This window comes from Martes martes (assembly GCF_963455335.1).
Source record: "Martes martes genome assembly, chromosome: 7".
In the NCBI taxonomy this organism is placed as follows: Eukaryota; Metazoa; Chordata; class Mammalia; order Carnivora; family Mustelidae; genus Martes; species Martes martes.
This window is the reverse complement of record NC_137894.1, coordinates 49839963-49859986: the sequence shown is the minus strand read 5'-3', so window position 1 is coordinate 49859986 and position 20024 is coordinate 49839963. Positions and strand designations below refer to the sequence as shown.

Below are 20024 nucleotides of genomic sequence, written 5' to 3'. Positions count from 1 at the left end.
CTTCAGATTCAATTGTTCTTTTCCACGTTCCGTATCAGCTGCCTCTCTACCATAAGAATAAGTAGAAGAAAGCTAGATAATAATGAAATGATCTAGGGGTTCCTGGGTGGCTCAGTCAGTCAAGTGTCTCACTTTGGCTCAGGTAATGACCTGGGTCCTGGGATGGAGCCAGTCATCATGCTGCATCAGGCTCCATGCTCAGCAGGAGTCTGCTGCTTCTCCTCCTTCCCCAGCTCATGCAGGCTAATAAAATCTAAAACAAACAAAAATAAAAACACAACAACAAAACCCTAAAGAAATGCCAAATTTATGTCTTGAAACATTTATGTGAATTCTTTGTTCTTAAGGGTATGACTGAAGGGATTAGGCAGATACTGATTTAACACCATTTACACAGGAAGACCCAGAGCTTTCAGCTCATCTTAGAGCCAATGTTCCATTCTGTTTTAATAAGGAATCCAACACAGTTGATTTAGGATCACTATGTTAGCAACTAAGACAGTAAAAGTCTTAACCTTGCAAATAAAGTATGTTTAGAATGACTTCTAAGCAGAAACTAATGCAATTTTCCTGATTTAGTTTTATTTTTAACTAAGTATGTTCATTTTCCTACTATAGACCTCAGTGATACACTTGAATCGGTTCTTTACCCACTACTGCCAGGTTGCTTGGTTATCACAAGTGTCTTTCTAGGGGCGCCTGGGGGGCTCAATGGGTTAAGTCTCTGCCTTCGGCTCAGGTCATGATCTCAGGGTCCTAGGACTGAGCCTCGCATCTGGCTCTCTGCTCAGCAGGGAGCCTGCTTCCCCCCCTTCTCTCTGCCTGCCTCTCTGCCTACTTGTCAAATAAAAAGTAAAAATCTTAAAAAAAATAAAAAGTCTCTTTCTATTGGCTGAGATTAGAATGGAAGGAGAAAGACATTACTTATCACTGACCCTCCATAAAATCAAGCAATACCATCAGACTAACTAAAGGTATTCACTTTCCTCTTTTTGAAAAACTCAAGAGTAAGGCCAGTAGTGGCACTGCCACCAACTTTTAGGATCAAAGAGCAGTGGCAAGAAATTTGAAGGTATTTCTGCAAATATCTAAAATTTCTTCACTATTTCTTCCTGTTTACATCTCTTTTCAGTTAACCCTTTGATAAGTCCTGACTCAAAAACAATCTTTTCTGAACTAATAGTGGGATGATGGTAGGGATGGTTGTTAAGTTTTGCTGCCTCAACAGGACAACTGAAACTTTAGATGGCTCTTCTCATGAAAAAGGTAGGATTGTACATGTTAAAAATCTCTATACACTCAATTTAAAACAGGAGGTTTCTTCCATTCCAGTTCAAGGTACACCCCCAAATTATTTCTATTGTGTATAAATATATATAAATGTACTACAATTTTTCTAAAGGGAGCCATGGACAACGAAATAGGATAAGAATTACAGAAATAAAACTACTTCCTCATCCCTTATTAATGATTGATTCTTGACTCTGACATCGAATTTCTTCAGAAGCTTTAAAAAATATATATATATATGTACCAACACTCAAGAATCTACCTAGACCATGTGTACAAGGATTCTTAGAGCTACAGCTGAGCACTGAGTATTTTCCTAAGCAGAGAGTTGAGCGTAAAGGGCAGTTGCCTCAGATAAACGTAAGTTTCAGGAGCTTCCAGTCACTCACCCAATGATCACATTTTCATTAGCAAAGAGATGCCCAGATCTGTTCTCAGTTTTTAAATACCTTAATATTTTCAAAATATGAGAATCAGCATAGTTTTCAAGATATGTATTCAGACTAATAGACACAAAAATGTGAAGAAATCTCTAAGGACAAATGAAATAACCATTCTTATGATGCATGAAGAATACTCAAATCACACAACCTTAATATGGCATTCAAAGACCTTAACAATGCAGGCCCAAACTATTTTTCTAGTCTTATTTTTTTGGCCTATTAATGACTAGCTTGCTGCAGTCCATATCTGTCTCAAACACAAAAAATATACAGAAAGTATTTATGTTCAGGTCTTTACTCATAGTTTTTACTGACCGACCTGATTTCATTACCCAAATCCCTTGGCATGACTAATCCACTCAGTTCAAAAATTTTTCTTTTGGGAAAAAATTCCCTAATCAAGAAAGCTATTACTTTTATTTCCAAAGCAGAAATTGATCTAACTGAAACTCTTATATATATTAACACCATACTAATGGCTGGAATACTGAAAACCTAAAATGAAAAAGAGCAAAGGAAAATTCATACTAGGTTAAGTCCAGTGTAGGAGTACACTCCATATACTTCCATATAATGCATTATTTAAAAAGCAGGAAACCAAATAAACTTAGTATCTCCTTAATGTTCATTAAGATTAATGTTATCCGAATGCCAATATAATACTAGTATCTTCTGTGTATTGTCATTCCCCAGTAACTAGTTCCTATTATCATGTGTAAATCTATAATTCATAACCATCCATAACGTAGCCCTATCCACACACCTTCCTGATTTTATTTCTCAACGAATACTAATGCTCTTCTGAAGGTGCGTGCGTGCATGCGTGCACACGCACAGACACGTATCAACCACTGTTCCAACCACCTTGCCTTCTAGAATGGTGTTAACCACCACCGCCAATCTGCAAGTCTTCAACACTTTATAACCCCTAGAGCAATTTACATTTTTAATTCATTTATGTATGCTTATTGTATCCTATTTTGTATTAGTTGGTTTGCTCAATAGAGACTTAGGATCTTTTTTTAAGTAGTTTTGCTGTAATGCCCTACAATGCAAAGCCCAATGGCAAGTATACAATAAGGAATTAATGAAGAGAACATGGAAATGCTACTTAAGTCCTATTTTATCATTTGACAAGTCAGTCCTTACTTTTAGTTGGCATACAAACGCAAACAAAATACTAGACGTGTTCCTGTATGCCCTGACAATATATAAACTGACTCTTTGCAATCAACAGAAATGTCACCCACCCTAGCCTACCCCTGACCATTTGCAGGATGGTATTTTCCATTATGTTTATAAAGGGGGTACCTCGAAAACATCTTTGTTGTTCATTATAAGAGAATGTTCATTATACATCAGAAAAAAAAATAAATGGTTAGACAAGACAAAACACCTTTAACATACCTGTCATAATAATCTCGTTGAAAGTCATAGTCCAAGTCAAAAGAGGAGCTGAAAAATAAATACCAAAGAGGATTAATTTGGAGCTGTTGATATAAATTCACAATAGCAGATGGGAAAAACAAAAACAAAAAACCATGCAAAACCAACCATAACAAACAGATCAAGAGATTAGCATGGAATAATTCCCAATCATTTAAGCAACAAATCACTAAAATTCCAATCATCTTAGAAGCCACTGGACATGCAGCAGCTAATTTGCAAATTTAGGCACAGATCTGCTACAATTCCAACATAAAACATAACACTAATATAAGAACACTGAAAAGTACAACAGTAAACCAAATATTCTTATGCTTTTCTCCTTCCCTTTCATATTTCCCAATTCTTACAAACTAAACAACTCCTCTCCAAAGATTTCACTGTATGTTAAAAATACCAAACTGCTCTTTAGTAAATAAAAAAATCTCAGGGAATTCTAACAATTCTCTGGGAAATGGGCGAAAAGGAGGTATACTAATACAAAATTAATAAAGCATCATTTTTACACAGATAAAACATACTATAGTTAACCCTCCCCACATCCAGAAAACAGATAGAGAAGATGCCCACTGATGGACACAATGCAGTTATAAATAATAAAGTTCCGGACCTGAGTAGAGGGGACGGAGAAGGGTGTTCTGGTACTGACCCGTACATCTCCGCTGCAGATCGTTTCACACCTGCTTTTCCTCGGTTCACTTTTGGCTCTGCAGCCAGATTAATATCTGAAAAAAGAAAAATAAAGACAAAAACTTTAACGACAATCCTGTAGGGGTAGTGTAGCATCTTAAACTACAGTTTTAAGATGTGTAAGTAGTATATAAATCAAGAAAGACTGAACATGATGTCCCATCTTTTCTTATGTAAAAAGGGCTCATGAATTTTTACAAGGCTAGGACTTAATTTTTCAATCCTTTGTCCTCTGTTCTGTAACAAAAAGGTATTCATTATGTATAAGACATATATACACTTATTATATATAAGACATGATCATTTGTCTTTAGTACCTTCTACCCTCAGTTCCCAATAAAATGAAACTCTCACCACTAAGAGCATATATTAGGAATGAATGAATGACCTCAGAGATATAAAATACATAGCAATTCACGAATTATTATGAGTAGGATACCCTTAAATTATCCCCAAAAGTGAATTTTCATTCTCCTTATAAATAGGATCAGCTGTAAAAGTTGAATAATAGGGGCGCCTGGGTGGCTCAGTGGGTTAAAGCCTCTGCCTTTGGCTCAGGTCATCCTGGGGTCCTGGGATTGAAGCCCCACGTCGGGCTCTCTGTTCAGCAAGGAGCCTGCCTGCTTCCCTTCCTCTCTCTCTGCCTACTTGTGATCTCTATCAAATAAATAAATAAAATTTAAAAAAAAAAAAGCTGAATAATAGTTTAGGAATACTATTCAGCCAATTGCTCAATAACTTTTACATACACATTTGTGCGTGCACGTGTCTCTGTGTGCGCACAGACACACACATACACACACAAACCAAGAAAAGGGAATTAAGGGAACAAAGACAAAGTCCTAGGTTCCATAAACGTAAAAACACCTATTCCAACATGACCAGCTATAGTCCTACAACCAAACAAAAGAATTCACGATTTCTTCCTTCTTCTTTTTTTTTTTTTTTTAGATTTTATTTATTTTTTTGACAGACAGAGATCACAAGTAGGCAGAGAGGCAGGCAGAGAGAGAGAGGGAGAAGCAGGCTTCCCGCTGAGCAGAGAGCCCGATGTGGGGCTCAATCCCAGGACCCTGAGATCATGACCTGAGCTGAAGGCAGAGGCTTTAACCCACTGAGCCACCCAGGCGCCCCCTCTTCCTTATTCTAACAAGATTCCATTTCTCAAAAACCAGCTCTCCAAAACTTAGTTCATCAAATGACCAACTGAAAAAGACTTTTAGTACACTATCTGCCGAACATCATTACATTAATGAAGAATCTGAAGAGTTTCTGGTTCACTAAATCATTTCCAATTTTTAGCACCTAATGTTAAGAACAACCTTGCCTTTACAGTTGACTTGTTTTTATCTGAGTAGGTTCCAGACAGTTTTCCTCACCTCTACCTCCTTCTCTTTAAAAAAAAAAACAAAACAAAAACTAAACAGAAAAAACAACGCAATTCTAAAATAAAAACAGAACGAGATTATATATCAAGTTGATCACAACCTCCCCCACCTTTTCCTGAAGATAATTTATTTATCTATTTGAGAGACAAGAGAATGAGCAGGGAGTAGTGAGAGGGAAAAGCAGACTCCTGCTAAGCAGAAAGCCAGATGCCTGACTGGACCCCAGGACCCTGGGCAGATGCTCAACCAACTGAGCCACCTAAGTGCCCTGATTACACAATCTTACAGAAGAATTATTCCATGTGTCCTAAACTGTAGTACTGAGTCAATATCCAGAAAAGGATATCTCAAATCTAAAAAAGTACTTAGTAATCTTAATTTTTGTAAAAAACCAAACAGGCGTGGTTATTTTGAAACTGTGGGACTAAGCACATGTAAAATTGTTTTGTTTTCTTAAAAAAAGTGCTTCCTATTCTGCTTACTGAAACTAGACAAAAACTATTAAAAATCAGTAATTAACACTCCCTGGTGTACAGACTGTGGCTTCCAGGTAATTCCCATTATTTTACTAAGTGGCAAATAGGTTTAGGTCAAGAAATACATCAGAAGACTTGGAGTATCTTGTGATGCCAGAAAGCAAGGATGCAATGAAATTATTATAAAACTAAGATCTCAGGGAGCCTGGGTTGCTCAGTGGGTTGGGTTTCTGCCTTCAGCTCTGGTCATTATCTCAGGGTCCTGGGATCGAACCCTGCATTGGGCTCTCTACCTGGTTAGGAGCCTGCTCTCCCCCTCCCCCCACCTGCCTCTTTGCCTACTTGTGATTTCTGTCAAGTAAATAAAATCTTAAAAAAAAAAACAAAAAACAAAGGTCTCAAGGACACAAGATACACTGGTCGCAGATGAAATATTCTGAGCTCTAAAGAAGGATAAGTAATGTATTAACACACACCAATTTAAATTATTAGAAATATTAACATCATGGAGGCACCTGTCTGGCTCAGTCTGTACAGCATGCGACTCTTGATCTAGGGGTTTTGAGTTCAAGACCCATGTTGGGTGTAGAGCTTGTAGAACTTCAAAAAAAACAAACAAAAAAACACACACTTGGGGAACCTCTTCAGGGTCCCTTCCCTCCTTGGGAGCTTTGTACTATCACTTTGCTATCGCTCAATAAGCCATGCTTTGCTGCCCGCCCCTCAAGCTAAAATATTGAAGAGTTTTTGAAAAAAATTTATCTGGTCTTTCCAACATGAATGGTATTTCAGAAAAAGCAAATATTAATGAGTTGTTCCTTTCAGAAAAGTTAAGCAGAAGGAAATTAGAAATCTACTCTTTTGCAACCCCTTATAAAACACCTCATCAATGATCATCAAAGGATCATCACCAGTAAGGTGGAAAATTGATGGCAAACTATCACAGGTGGATCAAGATGTAAAACCTGAACCCACAAATTATCCTTAACAGTACTAAAAATGGGCAACCATGTTAAGGTGTGATATAATATAAAATACATTAACATTATTCACATAACGTTTTCACCAAAAATAAATGGAATCTGAATTGAATCAAGCTTCTAGATCTGCACGTCCAATATAGTGAGCTGCTAGCCACAAGTCTGAATTCAGATGTGTTTGAAGTATACACATTTACATTTCTACTGGACAGTGCTGCTCTAGATCTGGCAGTATTACACAAAACAGAGGTAGAGAAGAACAAATTAAATGAACAAATAATCAAATCAGTAACAAATTAAAGGTCACAAATTTTTTAAATAGGAAAGGAAGGGATGGGGAAACTCAAAACTTCAAGACATCTAAGGGGCAATTAATCAAATGCATATGTGGACATGGACTGGATCTTGATCTGAATAAAGCAAGTTATTAAAAAAAGTCTGAAATAATAAAGAAATCTAAACATGGATTGAATGGTATTAAGGAATTATTGTGTTTATGTGATAAGAGCAGTGTGGTTTACATTTTGTTTAAAGTTCTTATCTGCTGGATATATGAAGTCAGAATTATTCTAACGAAATTTAAAAGAAAACCAATAAAATAGATGAAAACATGATTAAATATTGGCATTTAACAAGATGAGATGTACTTACAAACTCACTAAATTTCTCTACTTTTGTGTTAGTAAATTTCCAAGACAGTTAAAAAAAAAAAAAAAGTATCATGAAAAACCCTGACTTCATTTTATGATGTAGCCATTTTACAGATGCCAAAGTTTTACACATGTGTTTTCTTGTACTTTGGATATAGGACAAATAGGTATGAAAATTTCTTATGTATTCTCCAATTACAACTATTCCATGGATCTTCAATGTCAAGGTTTACAAGGTTCTCTAACTTAAAATATTTTTCCATCCCAATGAGGTATGGTTGGGATTTTTAAAAATAGTTAGCATTTAAGAAGTGTTTACAAATTACAAAATACTTTTATTCTAGAATGAGAGAGCTCTTTACGAAAAGAGCCACTGAGAAACAGTAACCAAACATTCAAAACAGTCTAAAAAGCTGGGTGGCTCAGTCGGTTAAGCATCCAACTGCTGGTTTTGGCTCAGGTTATGATCTCAGGGTTGTGAGATGAAGCCCCAAAGGCCATCAGGCTCTGTGCTCAGGTGGGGAGTCTACTTGAGATTTTCCCCCTTTCTCTCCAGCCCCACCCCTCTCTAAAATAAAAAAAGAAGGTGCCTGGGTGACTCAGTCAGTTAAGCGTCTGCCTTCAACTCAGATCATGATCCCAAGGTCCTGGAATAGAGCCCTACATCTGGCTCCCTGCTCAGCTGGAAGCCTACTTCTCCCTCTCCCTGCTGCTCCCCCTTCTCGTGCTGTGTCAAATAAAAAAAATTAAAAACTAAAACTTTAAAATAACATCTTTAAAAAAAGAGAGCTGCTCCTGATATTAAGAATAATGCTGTTTACTCCAAGAATGGAGCTGTCACTTATTTAAAAACAGTAACAAAAACAGTTGAAACTTTACAATAAATCATGTTATATAGGAAGTATTTATTAAATGCTACAATCATTATGAAATGCTTTAAGTTCTGTGTAGTACTGTAAGGAAACACCAACATGGAAACACTTAAGGGGAAAAAAATTCACAGCATCCTGAAGAGAGAAAGCCAGGTAGAAAATAAAACATTTAAGGTGGAATTCAACTTGAACACTATGCATTTAAAAAAACAAAAAAACAAGTGCGCGCCTGGGTGGCTCAGTGGGTTAAAGCCTCTGCCTTCGGCTCAGGTCCTGATCTCAGGGTCCTGGGATCGAGCTCTGCATCGGGCTCCCTGCTCGGCAGGGAACCTGCTTCCTCCTCTCTCTCTGCCTGCCTCTCTGCCTACTTGTGATCTCTGTCAAATAAATAAATAAAATCTTTAAAAAGAAAAAACTAAAAAAACAACAACAACAACCTGAATACAAACTCTTGATAATGTTGAAAACAATATGAAAATTTAAATAAGCCACCACAGGAATCTTCAGAAAACTAAGTCTTTTTATTTATTTGACAGAGAGAGAGACACACAGTAAAGAAAGGGACACAAGCAGGGCTCGATCATCTGAGCCACAGGCAAGGTGGACACTTAAACGACTGAGCCACCCAGGCGCCCCTAAAAAGTCTCATGTAATTATGAATTACTGTAAACATTATAAATCTAAAGCAGGTAATTTTGTTTAACCGCTAAACAATACATTATCAACAATGGAACTAGCCATTCTGTGGCACTCAAGATGTCTGTGTGTGCTTATTCCCTTTTATTCATAAAGGACAAAAGAAACAGACTTTTGTCTTACAAACCCTTCAGCTTCCCTAATATTCACACACAGAAAAATATAAGCTATATAGGGGTGCCTGGGTGGCTCAGTGGGTTAAAGCCTCTGCCTTTGGCTTAGGTCATGATCCCAGAGTCCTGGGATGGAGCCCCACATCGGGCTCTCTGCTCAGCAGGGAGCCTGCTCCCCCCTCTCTCTGCCTGCTTGTGATCTCTGTCAAATAAATAAATAAAATCTTAAAAAAAAAATAAGCTATATAAAATTAACTATGATTCTGACAGCAAATCTTAGCAATGGATAAGCAGTCAAAATTATTCATGGAGATTAAATTCTACAACCATCAGGAACATCTTATGTACTCTAAGCTCAGACCTCATTCTCAAATATTTGAACATGGTAGATCAGGAGACCCCTTACTGGTGAAACTGAGACCAAAAACAAAACCAGTTTGTACTGTTAATGCTAAAACACATGAACATTAAGCACCTTTTATTGAGCGTAACATGCTGGACTTACACTAGAAGCTTCTCATGAAACATCCTAATTAATCCAAATTCTTGGTAACATCTAAGTACTATTATCTCAGGTAAGAACAGATAACAGACTGGAGGTGCCTGGGTGGCTCAGTGGTTTACGTGTCTGCCTTCGGCTCTGGTCATGATCCTAGGGTCCTGGGATGGAGCCCAGCATTGGGCTTCCTGTTCCACACGAAGCCTGCTTCTCCCTCTCCCACTCTCCCTGAGTCTCTCTGCCAAATAAATAATCTTTGGTCGTGGGGGGGGGTGGGGAAGAGAACAGGTAATAGACTGACATACTATACCTCCATTTTAATGGATGAGAAGGCTCAGCCAAGTTATGTAGACTGTCCAAAACACAGCTGTGCCAAGCAATCTGACTCCACAGCCCAGGAGTGACTAAGCTATATTGACTTTGCCCATTCTACTGTGAGCGGAAGGACAGCTATTTAGGGCAGCCACTGTACCTTATGTAATGTCATTCCTATTCTCCTGACCTTATTCAAGACCACCAACTGGTTATCCAGTCTCTGCTACACAGAAAGGAGTGAAGTCCTTATTTAGCCAATTACAACTATAAACTTAACATTTTTTTCAACTTAGCTTAATGGAAAGGGAGAAAAACAGAAGCATGAACAGAAAAACTCATATCTGAATTAAACAGTCAACGAAGAAATCCAATCCAGATCTTACCTAAAACCTGGCCAGCAATCATTCTGCCATCCTCTCCTGCCACAGCAGCCCGGGCATTTCTCTCATTAACATACTGAACAAAGGCAAAGCCCTTATGAACAGAGCAACCCACAATTTTGCCGTATTTCGAGAAGATCGCCTCCACATCAGATTTCTTGACCACAAGAGTATTAAGATTCCCAATGAATACACGGGAGTTCATGGAGCGAGGATCTGTCTTGTTGGTAACATTGCTGGCCATTTTCTTTGATGTTAAGGTTCCTCACAAAGGTGAAAAACTGGATGGAAAAAAAAATGCATTCAGGTTAAAAAAAGAGATTAGAACCAAAATACTCCTTGATAAAACTTTCTACTATTTTGAACACTGTGACTAGACTATCACTCAGCTTAAACGGCTCTCACAGAGGAAAGTATATTACTATTTTAGAGAGGAGAGCTCCTGAATATATGCACCCTTATACAAATTCAGTTCCATCGTCCCTAGTCTATTCCAGCAGTGCCAGACTATCATTTCAAGGGACTGTGGGGTGGGGGGGGGTGCTCTTCAAAGACAACTAGCAATACAATTAAGGGCATTATTCAAGTGAGCCCTCTCTGTTCTTAAGTCCTCAAGTAAATTAGAATACCTTAAGCTCTCTACTATGAACTTCTCATAATTTTAATCTTCCTTGTCATACTAACCTAACCATTTCCTGCCATATATCAAGAAATCCACCTTCTTACACATTGCTGTTATTAAAATGAGTCTCACCTATTCCAAAGATATACAAAACTCCAATTTCTGCCCATAAACCATTCTTTAGCTAGATAAATGTGGACAATAGACCCTCTGCCCTTCAAATATAATTAACTTTATTATACTAAGGCAATATAGAGACCCAAATCATTCACTCTGGAAATATTTATTTCCAGGTACATTAAATGATTCATAATATGCCAGAGATATCTTAAGTAACAATACATCATTTTATAGAATGCAATGACTCGATCTACTTTTTATGTGATGATCTAGAAAATACAGATGGGATATTTGTAATACTAGATGGTGATGATGATAAAACTAGCACATAGAACACTGCATGAATCAAGAGAGGACCAGGAGAACTAAGAAGAGTACAACTTTCCTCAAACTGTTTCAAAACAAAAATTATCTTTTTTAAAAAAAATGTATATGAAGGTTCAGTCACATTATAATTACAAGGAGATTCATGTTCTATCACCTTAGGTTTTTTCAAGTAGAAACATTTTGACATTCTTTTAGGGTTTGTATCTGTTGCCCCTTCCCACTCCAACTACCAAACTTAAAACAGTTTAAGATGGTCCCACATTAGATTCAGAGTACCATTCTTAAGATTAATTTATTTTCCATTCATCCCTTTGAAACTCACATCAGATGAGTATCTAGTACGCTATTTTTCCAATCCCCAGAAGAATGACAAACTAGTTCATGGATTACGTAAAAATATTTTCTATATATACATATATGTGTGTAACAAAACAGGTAGCATAACATCATTTATATAGATCACTAATATTCTGATCCTTAAAATACTACTCATTTCACAAGTAGTACTGATTTTTAAAGCTGTTAACAACCACTTTTCCCTCCTAGCCTTTCGAAAATTAAAGTCTTTACTTGATTTTGGTTTCTGAATTATAGCTTTATAAACAATAGTTAATTTTTCTTAGACTAAGCAATAAGAATTTACCAAACAATGGCACAGAGTCACCAACACTCTTTCAACTCCAAGTCCCAGAAAGCCTCCTCAGAACACCAAAAACAGAAACCTACTGAAAGGACTAACTGGTTTCAAATATTACTGCTGGTTATTAAGGTTTGCTATTATTCTAAGAGGGGAGAACTCAAGCCAGTTTTCTACAATTATTTTCACAAAAAATAAACATATTCTACATATTACAGTAAACAATAGTAACTAAAAGGAAAAATCTTCCTAGATTTAATTAGCAATTACCTGTTGGGGAAGAGAATGGTTCTTCCTACATGCCATCAGCATACTGAACAAGAGTGTAAAACAAACTGACAGTAATGTCCCCTTCAAATACACTCCTTGGAACCACAGAACAGAAGTGGATTTAAATGATTATCTTCTCACTTTTTACAAAGATGGTACATAGCTAGAACCAATCTAGAAGCAGACAATTTATTACATATAAAGAATGCCTTAGGATATTAAGGATTAACACCCATGGAACTCCATTTGGAAAGGCTGATAAAGAAACATCCAGATACACAAGTAAAAAGGTGCCATCTCTGAATTTAAGTATATAATTTTATCTATTTTCTCCAATTGTATGTGGTTACTAAATTTGCTATAAGAATCCTGAGTTAACAGAAAAGTAATAATGACCTCAACCTCAAAAGCTTGGCTAAAGGATTTAATGCACATACTAAGGATTTAATCAAGGTATGAGCAACAATAAAGACGAGTGAACCCACAAAGGTCCATTAATCCTGTTCCAAGGAACACATCTTCTAAAGAATAAACTACTACAAATTAATACATTTTTTCACTGGACATTTACTGAGTATCTGGAAAGTACTAGGTACCAAGGCTACTTACGAGAAAAAACATGAAGAGCAGAATTCCTCACAGTTTAATGAGGATGATTATTTTTAATGATACCACTGTTTAAAAACTATTGAAGAGGGGGACGCCTGGGTGGCTCAGTGGGTTAAAGCCTCTGCCTTCGGCTCGGGTCATGATCCCAGAACCCTGGGATCGAGCCCCCCCATCGGGCTCTCTGCTCAGCAGGGAGCCTGCTTCCTCTTCCCTCTCTGCCTGCCTCTACCTACTTGTGATCTCTGTCTGTCAAATAAATTTTAAAAATCGTTAAAAAAAAAAAAAACTATTGAAGAGGGAACATTTTTTTTTGAAGATTTTATTTATTTATTTGACAGACAGAGATCACAGGTAGGTAGAGAGGCAAGCAGACAGAGGAGGAAAGCAGTCTCCCAGCCGAACAGAGAGCCCGACGCGGGGCTCGACCCCAGGACCCTGGGATCATGACCCGAGCCGAAGGCAGAGGCCCCAACCCAATGAGCCACCCAGGCGCCCCGAAGAGGGAACATATTTCCCCAAATTTTACACCAAATGAACTCAGGTCACATTTCACCCTACCTCTGAAATCTGGTTTTTTTTGGGGGGTGGGGGGGGTGGATATAAAATAGTCAGTATCCTAAATGCAAAGAAAGTAAGGCAGGGGGGAACCCCTGGATTTCCCAGAACAAAACAACATCATCATAGTTTTTGAACCTTTCTGAATCCCCACATAAAAGCAACTAGATAAACTTGGGTGCCCAGGTACCCCAATCAAAATGCCATAATGCAAGCTGGTAAAAGGGAAGCCAACAACCCACATGTGCATGGTTATCTACCACTGCAGGAGAACCAGAAAGACCTAGAAATGGAAGAATCCCCAAATACCCATTTAGTGGAAAGCCAAGGGAGCCAATTTTAAGAAAAGCAGTTGAAACAGGAAGGGTTTTTTTCCCTGCTCCAAGAATACATGAGTACAAGGTACTGTAACAAAAATGTCTCAAGATGCCAGAGTGGCTTAGTCTCCACAATCTCAAAACTAACTCAGAGCCCCAGTGCAGCATACCATTCTTTAAACCTTTCCAAACCCCCAAAGTAACTACTATTCTTTGTAGTCACCACTTTAAAAAATTTTATTATTTGTGTGAGAGTGCAAGTGGGTGCGAAGGGCAGAGGGAGTCTCCCCGCTGAGCAGGGAGTCAGATGTGGGGCTCCATCCAAGAACCGGGAGATCACCACCTGAGCCGAAGGCAGACACTTAACCAACTGAGCCACCTAGGCACCCCTTTATTTTTTTTTTTTTTTTTTTTTTTTTATTTTTAGGCACCCCTTTAAATTCAAATTTATTGCTTGGAAAATACAGGGTATTTGACCTGAAGTTTCCCAGTCTGGATTTTCCACAATTTCATACTCTCAGTACAATTCCACATACTTTATTTTTTGCTTTTTACCTTACATAGCGCTGCAGCATATTACATTCTAAACTCATTTTTAATTTTTAATAATTTGGTATTCTTACTACCAACAACTGCAGTCTTTATCCACAAATCACTTAGGGGCACCCAGCTGCCTCAGTAAGAAGAACATATGAGTCTTGATCTCAGGGTTGTGAGTCTGAGCTCCAGGTTGTGAGTAAAGATTACTATATAAAAAAATAAATAACTGCAAATCACTTTCAATAATGTGGGAATTATGATTAAATGTTTTAAGTCAATGGGTGCCTGGGTGGCTTAGCTGGTTGAGTGTCTGACTCAGTTTCAGCTCTGGTCATGACCTTGTGGGATAGACTCCCCTGACTCGGAGCTTAGGATTCTCTCTCTTCCCCCTCTCCCTGTGCATGCATAAGCAAGCTGTCTCTAAAACAGACAAATCCTTAAAAAAATGTTTGCAGTTTAAAATTTGGTTAATCCTTATCAATCAGTTTATAAATTCCACAACCGGACATTTCTGGCACATTCTAAATACTCCAAATTTCCTCACAGATGAAATTAGTCCAGTCACATCCTTTTTAACGTTTTCTCAGAGAAAATGTTTTAAAGTTTTTGTTAATTCCAGTTAATATACAGTGTTATATTAGTTTCAGGTGTTAATAGAAAAACCCTTTTCTAGGGACGCCTGGGCGGCTCAGTTGGTTAAGCAGTTGCCTTCGGCTCAGGTCATGATCCCAGCGTCCTGGGATCGAGTCCCACATCGGGCTCCTTGCTTGGTGGGGTGCCTGCTTCTCCCTCTGCCTCTACCTGTGCTCGCTCGCTCTCTCTGACAAATAAATTAAAAAAAAAAACTTTAAAAAAAAAAAAGAAAAACCCTTTTCTAAAGGTTTATGTAATTATGTGTGTACGTAATCTCTATACCCAATGTGGGACCTCAACTCAGCCCAGAGATCAAGTCGCCTTTTCTATCAACTGAGCCAGCCAGATACCCGGGGGGGGAGTCAAATTCATTCTTTTTAAATATCCAAGTAAAGAAAAGTACACAGAATAAAAAAAAAATTTCTTTCCTAAAATTGTTTTCCAAGAGTAATATCAAGAGAGTAAATTTCTGGGGCACATGGGTGGCTCAGTCAGTTAGGCTTCCGACTCTTTGATTTCAGCTCAGGTCATGATCTCAGGATTGTGAAATCTAGCCCCATGTCTGGCTCCACACTGGGTGTTCAGTCTACTAGAAATTCTGTGTCTCCCTCTCCCACTGGCCCTCCCCAACTCATTCTCTCTCTCTCTCAAAAATAAAACAAAACAAAAAACCCAGTATAAATCTTTTTAAAAAAAAAAAGGAGGGTAGATTTCTGAAATATTATGTTCCATGGAAACTGTGCTTCCCATTTAATTCACTACCGATGATTAAGTGGATCTGGTTTCCAGAAAAGCAGAATCTGAACACAATAAAATAAAATGGAATGAAATCAACATTTTCCTTAAGGTTATTTGGGTGGTAGCACTCAAAACTGTAGTCCCTAGGTACATACGGACACAGGTGCTATACTATGTATTTTATATTTATATATACATATATTTTCATCCCACCTTTTTAAAAAACATGGGGCATGAACTCATGACCCTGACATCAAGATTTGAACTGAACTAAATAGCTGGACACTTAACTAAGCCACCCATGCGCCCCTTATCCCGTGATTTTTACCACCAAAGGATCGCTAACGCATGTCTTATATCTGGTTAAGAAATCAAAACTAAGAATACTCAGTTACCTTTATTGCCTTATTAGACCAAAGGATCTATGCATCTAATCACAGACTTTATGTTAAAGCAAAACCAAGAGATTTTCAGGGTGCCTGGGTGGCTGAGGTGGTTAAGTGTCTGCCTTCAGATCGAGTCATCCGGGATTAAATCCCACAGTGGGCTCCTTGCTCAGCAGGGAGCCTACTTCTCCCTCTGCTTGTTCATTCTGACAGTTTTTGGTTTTTTTTAAAGAAATGTTTCTATTTCCATTTCTGCCATTCTATTTACATCCTAAAACCAAGAAATAAATAAAACAAAATCTACATCTGCTCGGAATGCAAGCAAACCTCTCAAAATTTTATTTTTAACTGTTCATTCTGAAGATCATGCTATCCTGATTCTTTGCCCTCTTGAGACAAACCTATCTTGGATTTTCAATCTAGCTAAAGGTTGGGAACTGTAACAAGTACACTGTTTCTCTTAAGTTAGCATTAAATATCACGTAAATTCTGCTGGAAAAAGGTGCAGTAAGGTGGGAGAGGCAAACTGCACTACTTGATAATTACGAGTGGTACAGAACTCAAATAGTCCAAAACTACGTTTTGATGGGGCCAAAATCAATTTATAACTAGAATTAAGCCTTTAGCTTCCTTGCCTTTATTTGCAGAGCAGTGTAACTCCACCTTTAGTGGAAATGGATTGAAAAGACAAGTATTTGACAAAACAGTGCCACTATTCAGACTGTGTTCATTATATTTAGGCACATTTACTACAAACAAAAAAACCATCAGAGAAAACAGGTAATAAGCCAAAGATGTTTCTACTGAAATTTCAGCCAATGCTCTACCTGCTCACCCTATTCACCTAGGCTACTCACAGTTATACTTACTCATATCACATTATCTATTAGCCCAGAAAGAAAAAAAATCAAACACATCTGTATGGCTTATGAAATGTCAAAATCATACTAATAGAACACAAGGGAAATAACCTGCCTCAGACAAGAAAACGCAGAAATCTACCTCAGAATTTTTATTTCTACCCCTAACTAGCCTATACATTCAATGTGAATCAAATTCAACTACCAAATGACTGTTACTTCCCAACTTTCTGTGAATTCAGAAAGCAAAGTATCACTAGATGGCAGCAACGAGTTGGCAATTTTTTTTAAAGATAAGCTAGTTTTCTTTCATACTGCCTTTCACAATCTGTCAAAGTTTCAGTACCTTTTGGACACTATAAAATTCCCCTTCTACTGAACTAAGTTACTTGTCTTTAACAAACTTAAGTTCCTATTTTGCCCATTTACATTCACATTACTCTATCTGGCCCTCATTTGTTCTCTACCTGTTATCTTTAGTGCATTCCATCAATTATTTCCCTCTAGCTAACAATGAACTGTCCATGTGTCTGCAAAAACAGTGTACTTTAATCTGCTCCACACCCAAAACTCTTTGTTCTTCAAAACAGGTATGATCTCAAGGTCAAGAATACTAACACTGAGCAAACAGCATATGATGGTACTTTTAAGGACATTTTCAGGACACAAAAACCTAAGTGGGCCATTTTTATTTTTACTTATTTATTCTTCTAGGTAGGTTCCACACCCAGCGTGGATACCAACACAGGCCTTGAATTAATGATCCCAAGATCAAGACCTGAGGTGAGATCAAGAGTCTGACACTTAGCCAACTGAACCAGGTTCCCCCAAAGCTGGTCATTTTTTTGATAAGCTATTCTAACTACTATGCCTAAGAATTAAAACTAAGAGAATATTCAAGATACTACAAATTACAGAGAAAAATAAATAGTTCAATAAATGGTAGCCCATAACTATTAAAAACCAAAGAAACTCTCAAAAAATGTAATTCAGTGGGGCACCTGGGTGGCTCAGTGGGTTAAAGCCTCTGCCTTTGGCTCAGGTCATGGTCCCAGGGTCCTGGGATCGAGCCCCACGTCGGGCTCTCTGCCCAGCAGCGAGCCTGCTTCCTTTCCCCTCTCTCTGCCTGCCTCTCTGCCTACTTGTGATCTGTCAAACAAATAAATAAATCTTTAAAAAAAAAAGTAATTCAGTAACCAAAATAAATTATAGATGGATCAAAACTTAAATGTAAAAAATTACATACACAGTTGCCAAAATCTGAACAACAGAAAATGTGCAACAGTCCCAACAAATACGAACAGGAAAAAACAGTCAGGAAATGCAAAACAAATAGATCATAAACGCCAAAAATTTTAATTTAAGAGGTAATTTAGACAGGGGCCCCTGGGTGGCTCAGTCGTTCAGTGTCTGTCTTCAGCTCAGGTTGTGATCCCAGGATCCTTGGATGGAGCCCCACATTTGAATCCCTGCTCAGTGGGAAGCCTGCTTCTCCCTCTCCCACTCCCCCTGCTTGTGTTCCTGCTCTTGCTGTGTCTGTCAAATAATAAAATCTTTAAAAATAAAAAAATAAAAGAAAAATGGTAATTCAGATAACTGTCGATGTATGCTAAAATCACTGAGGGAAAGCATCAAGCTTTTCTCCCCAACAAGGGCAGAAAACAAGATTTATATGATCTCAAAATATTACCCAAAATACTGACTATAAAGGGAAAAAATGTACTTTTGAAACGGAAACATAAATGCCACCACTTAAACCAACTGATCTGACATTACATGCCTCCTGGTGTGACAAAAATAAGAAAAACACATCACCTGTGCAATATCCTTGGTAAAATATCTGAACCTGCACATAGGGAAAAATGCATACAAAGTAGAAACCTTTTCTAGATTAAGAAAGCAATGTGTGAACCTTTGAACCTTGACTGAACTGATTGCAAACATTTTTTTGGTGACGGAATTTTATCATGGACTGTATACAAGAGAATATTGAATCAGTGTTACTAAATTTCACTGGCTTGGTAATTTCGTTAATATAGATTATCTTTATTCTTAGAGGAGATGCAAGCATCAAGTTCTTAAGTGAAATATCATGCCTGAAACTATTCAAGGGCAAAACCACACCACACATATGGAGAGCAAACATAGTAATCTACACAGCAGCTACCAGAACAAAAAGGCTGGAACATGGACGGTTTATTTTACATATGTAGTATTACCTATTCCAAAGTTTTTTAAAGCTCCTGTAACAACACACAGAAAAAAGATATACACCAGTATATCTTACTTTCTATCAGATTTGCTAATTTAAGAATGATCGTCCAATGGGGTGAAAAGATATGGCACTCCCACTGCTATAACTAAGTAAACAAACGAGAAGTAAACCAGTACGTATTTCTCTAGGTTCCTTTGAAAATTCTTAAAAAGTGCCAAACAACGGCTGGGCCTACATACTTGCATTAATTAAGCAACTGGCAATGTTAAATTTCAGGTTATCCTATGTTTGGAATTGAAACAGAAAACTCTTGAGCATCTGTAAACTCTGTAAATCCCTTTTAATAAAAAACACTACATAACCACTTAAAACATATTGTAGAAAACGAAGTGAAGAATGTTTATAACACGCTCTAAAACTACATATGGTAAAGACTCCATACTGCTAAAAATTCATCAAAAATACAGGTGTACAGGGGGCGCCTGGGTGGCTCAGTGGTTTAAGCCTCTGCCTTCGGCTCGGGTCATGATCCCAGCGTCCTGGGATCGAGCCCCACATCGGGCTCTCTGCTCAGCGGGGAGCCTGCTTCCTCCTCTCTCTCTGCCTGCCTCTCTGCCTACTTGTGATCTGTCAAATAATAAAAAATCTTAAAAAAAAAAATTTTTAAAAAATACAGGTGTACAGGTATAAGATAGAGATGAACCAAAACACCAAAATATTAAATAGTGCTCAAGAAAAATATTGTTTTGTATATGCATTTCCTTCAAGGATCTCTTAATAAGCATTTTTATAGAAGACTGTTCCTACCCAAGTATAAATGGGTAATATAATGACAAAAAGAAATTTTTTTTTAAGATTTTGTTTATTTGACAGAGAGAGAGAGAGATTACAAGTAGGCAGAGAGGCAGGCAGAGAGAGGGAGGAGGAAGCAGGCTCTCCAACTGAGCAGAGAGCCTG

The 20024-nt window shown here is 37.7% G+C and overlaps 1 protein-coding gene across 16 annotated transcripts in view; it reads right to left on the bottom strand.

Annotated features, from left to right (window-relative positions):
- The window catches only part of HNRNPC (heterogeneous nuclear ribonucleoprotein C), a 56359-nt gene that overhangs the window by 17849 nt on the left and 18486 nt on the right, over positions 1-20024 (bottom strand). For 7 of the 16 annotated variants that reach the window (XM_080807591.1, XM_080807600.1, XM_080807586.1 and 4 more), the window contains 3 exons: positions 10242-10519; positions 3829-3904; positions 3141-3188 (listed from right to left, as the gene is read on the bottom strand). In XM_080807591.1, the coding sequence (XP_080663717.1) occupies positions 3141-3188; positions 3829-3904; positions 10242-10482 (365 nt within the window). In that variant the 5' untranslated portion in view covers positions 10483-10519. Of the gene's footprint in view, positions 1-3140; positions 3189-3789; positions 3905-10241; positions 10520-12214; positions 12310-20024 lie in introns of those variants that run through there. The other 9 variants (XM_080807593.1, XM_080807598.1, XM_080807585.1 and 6 more) reach the window with 3 other exon arrangements.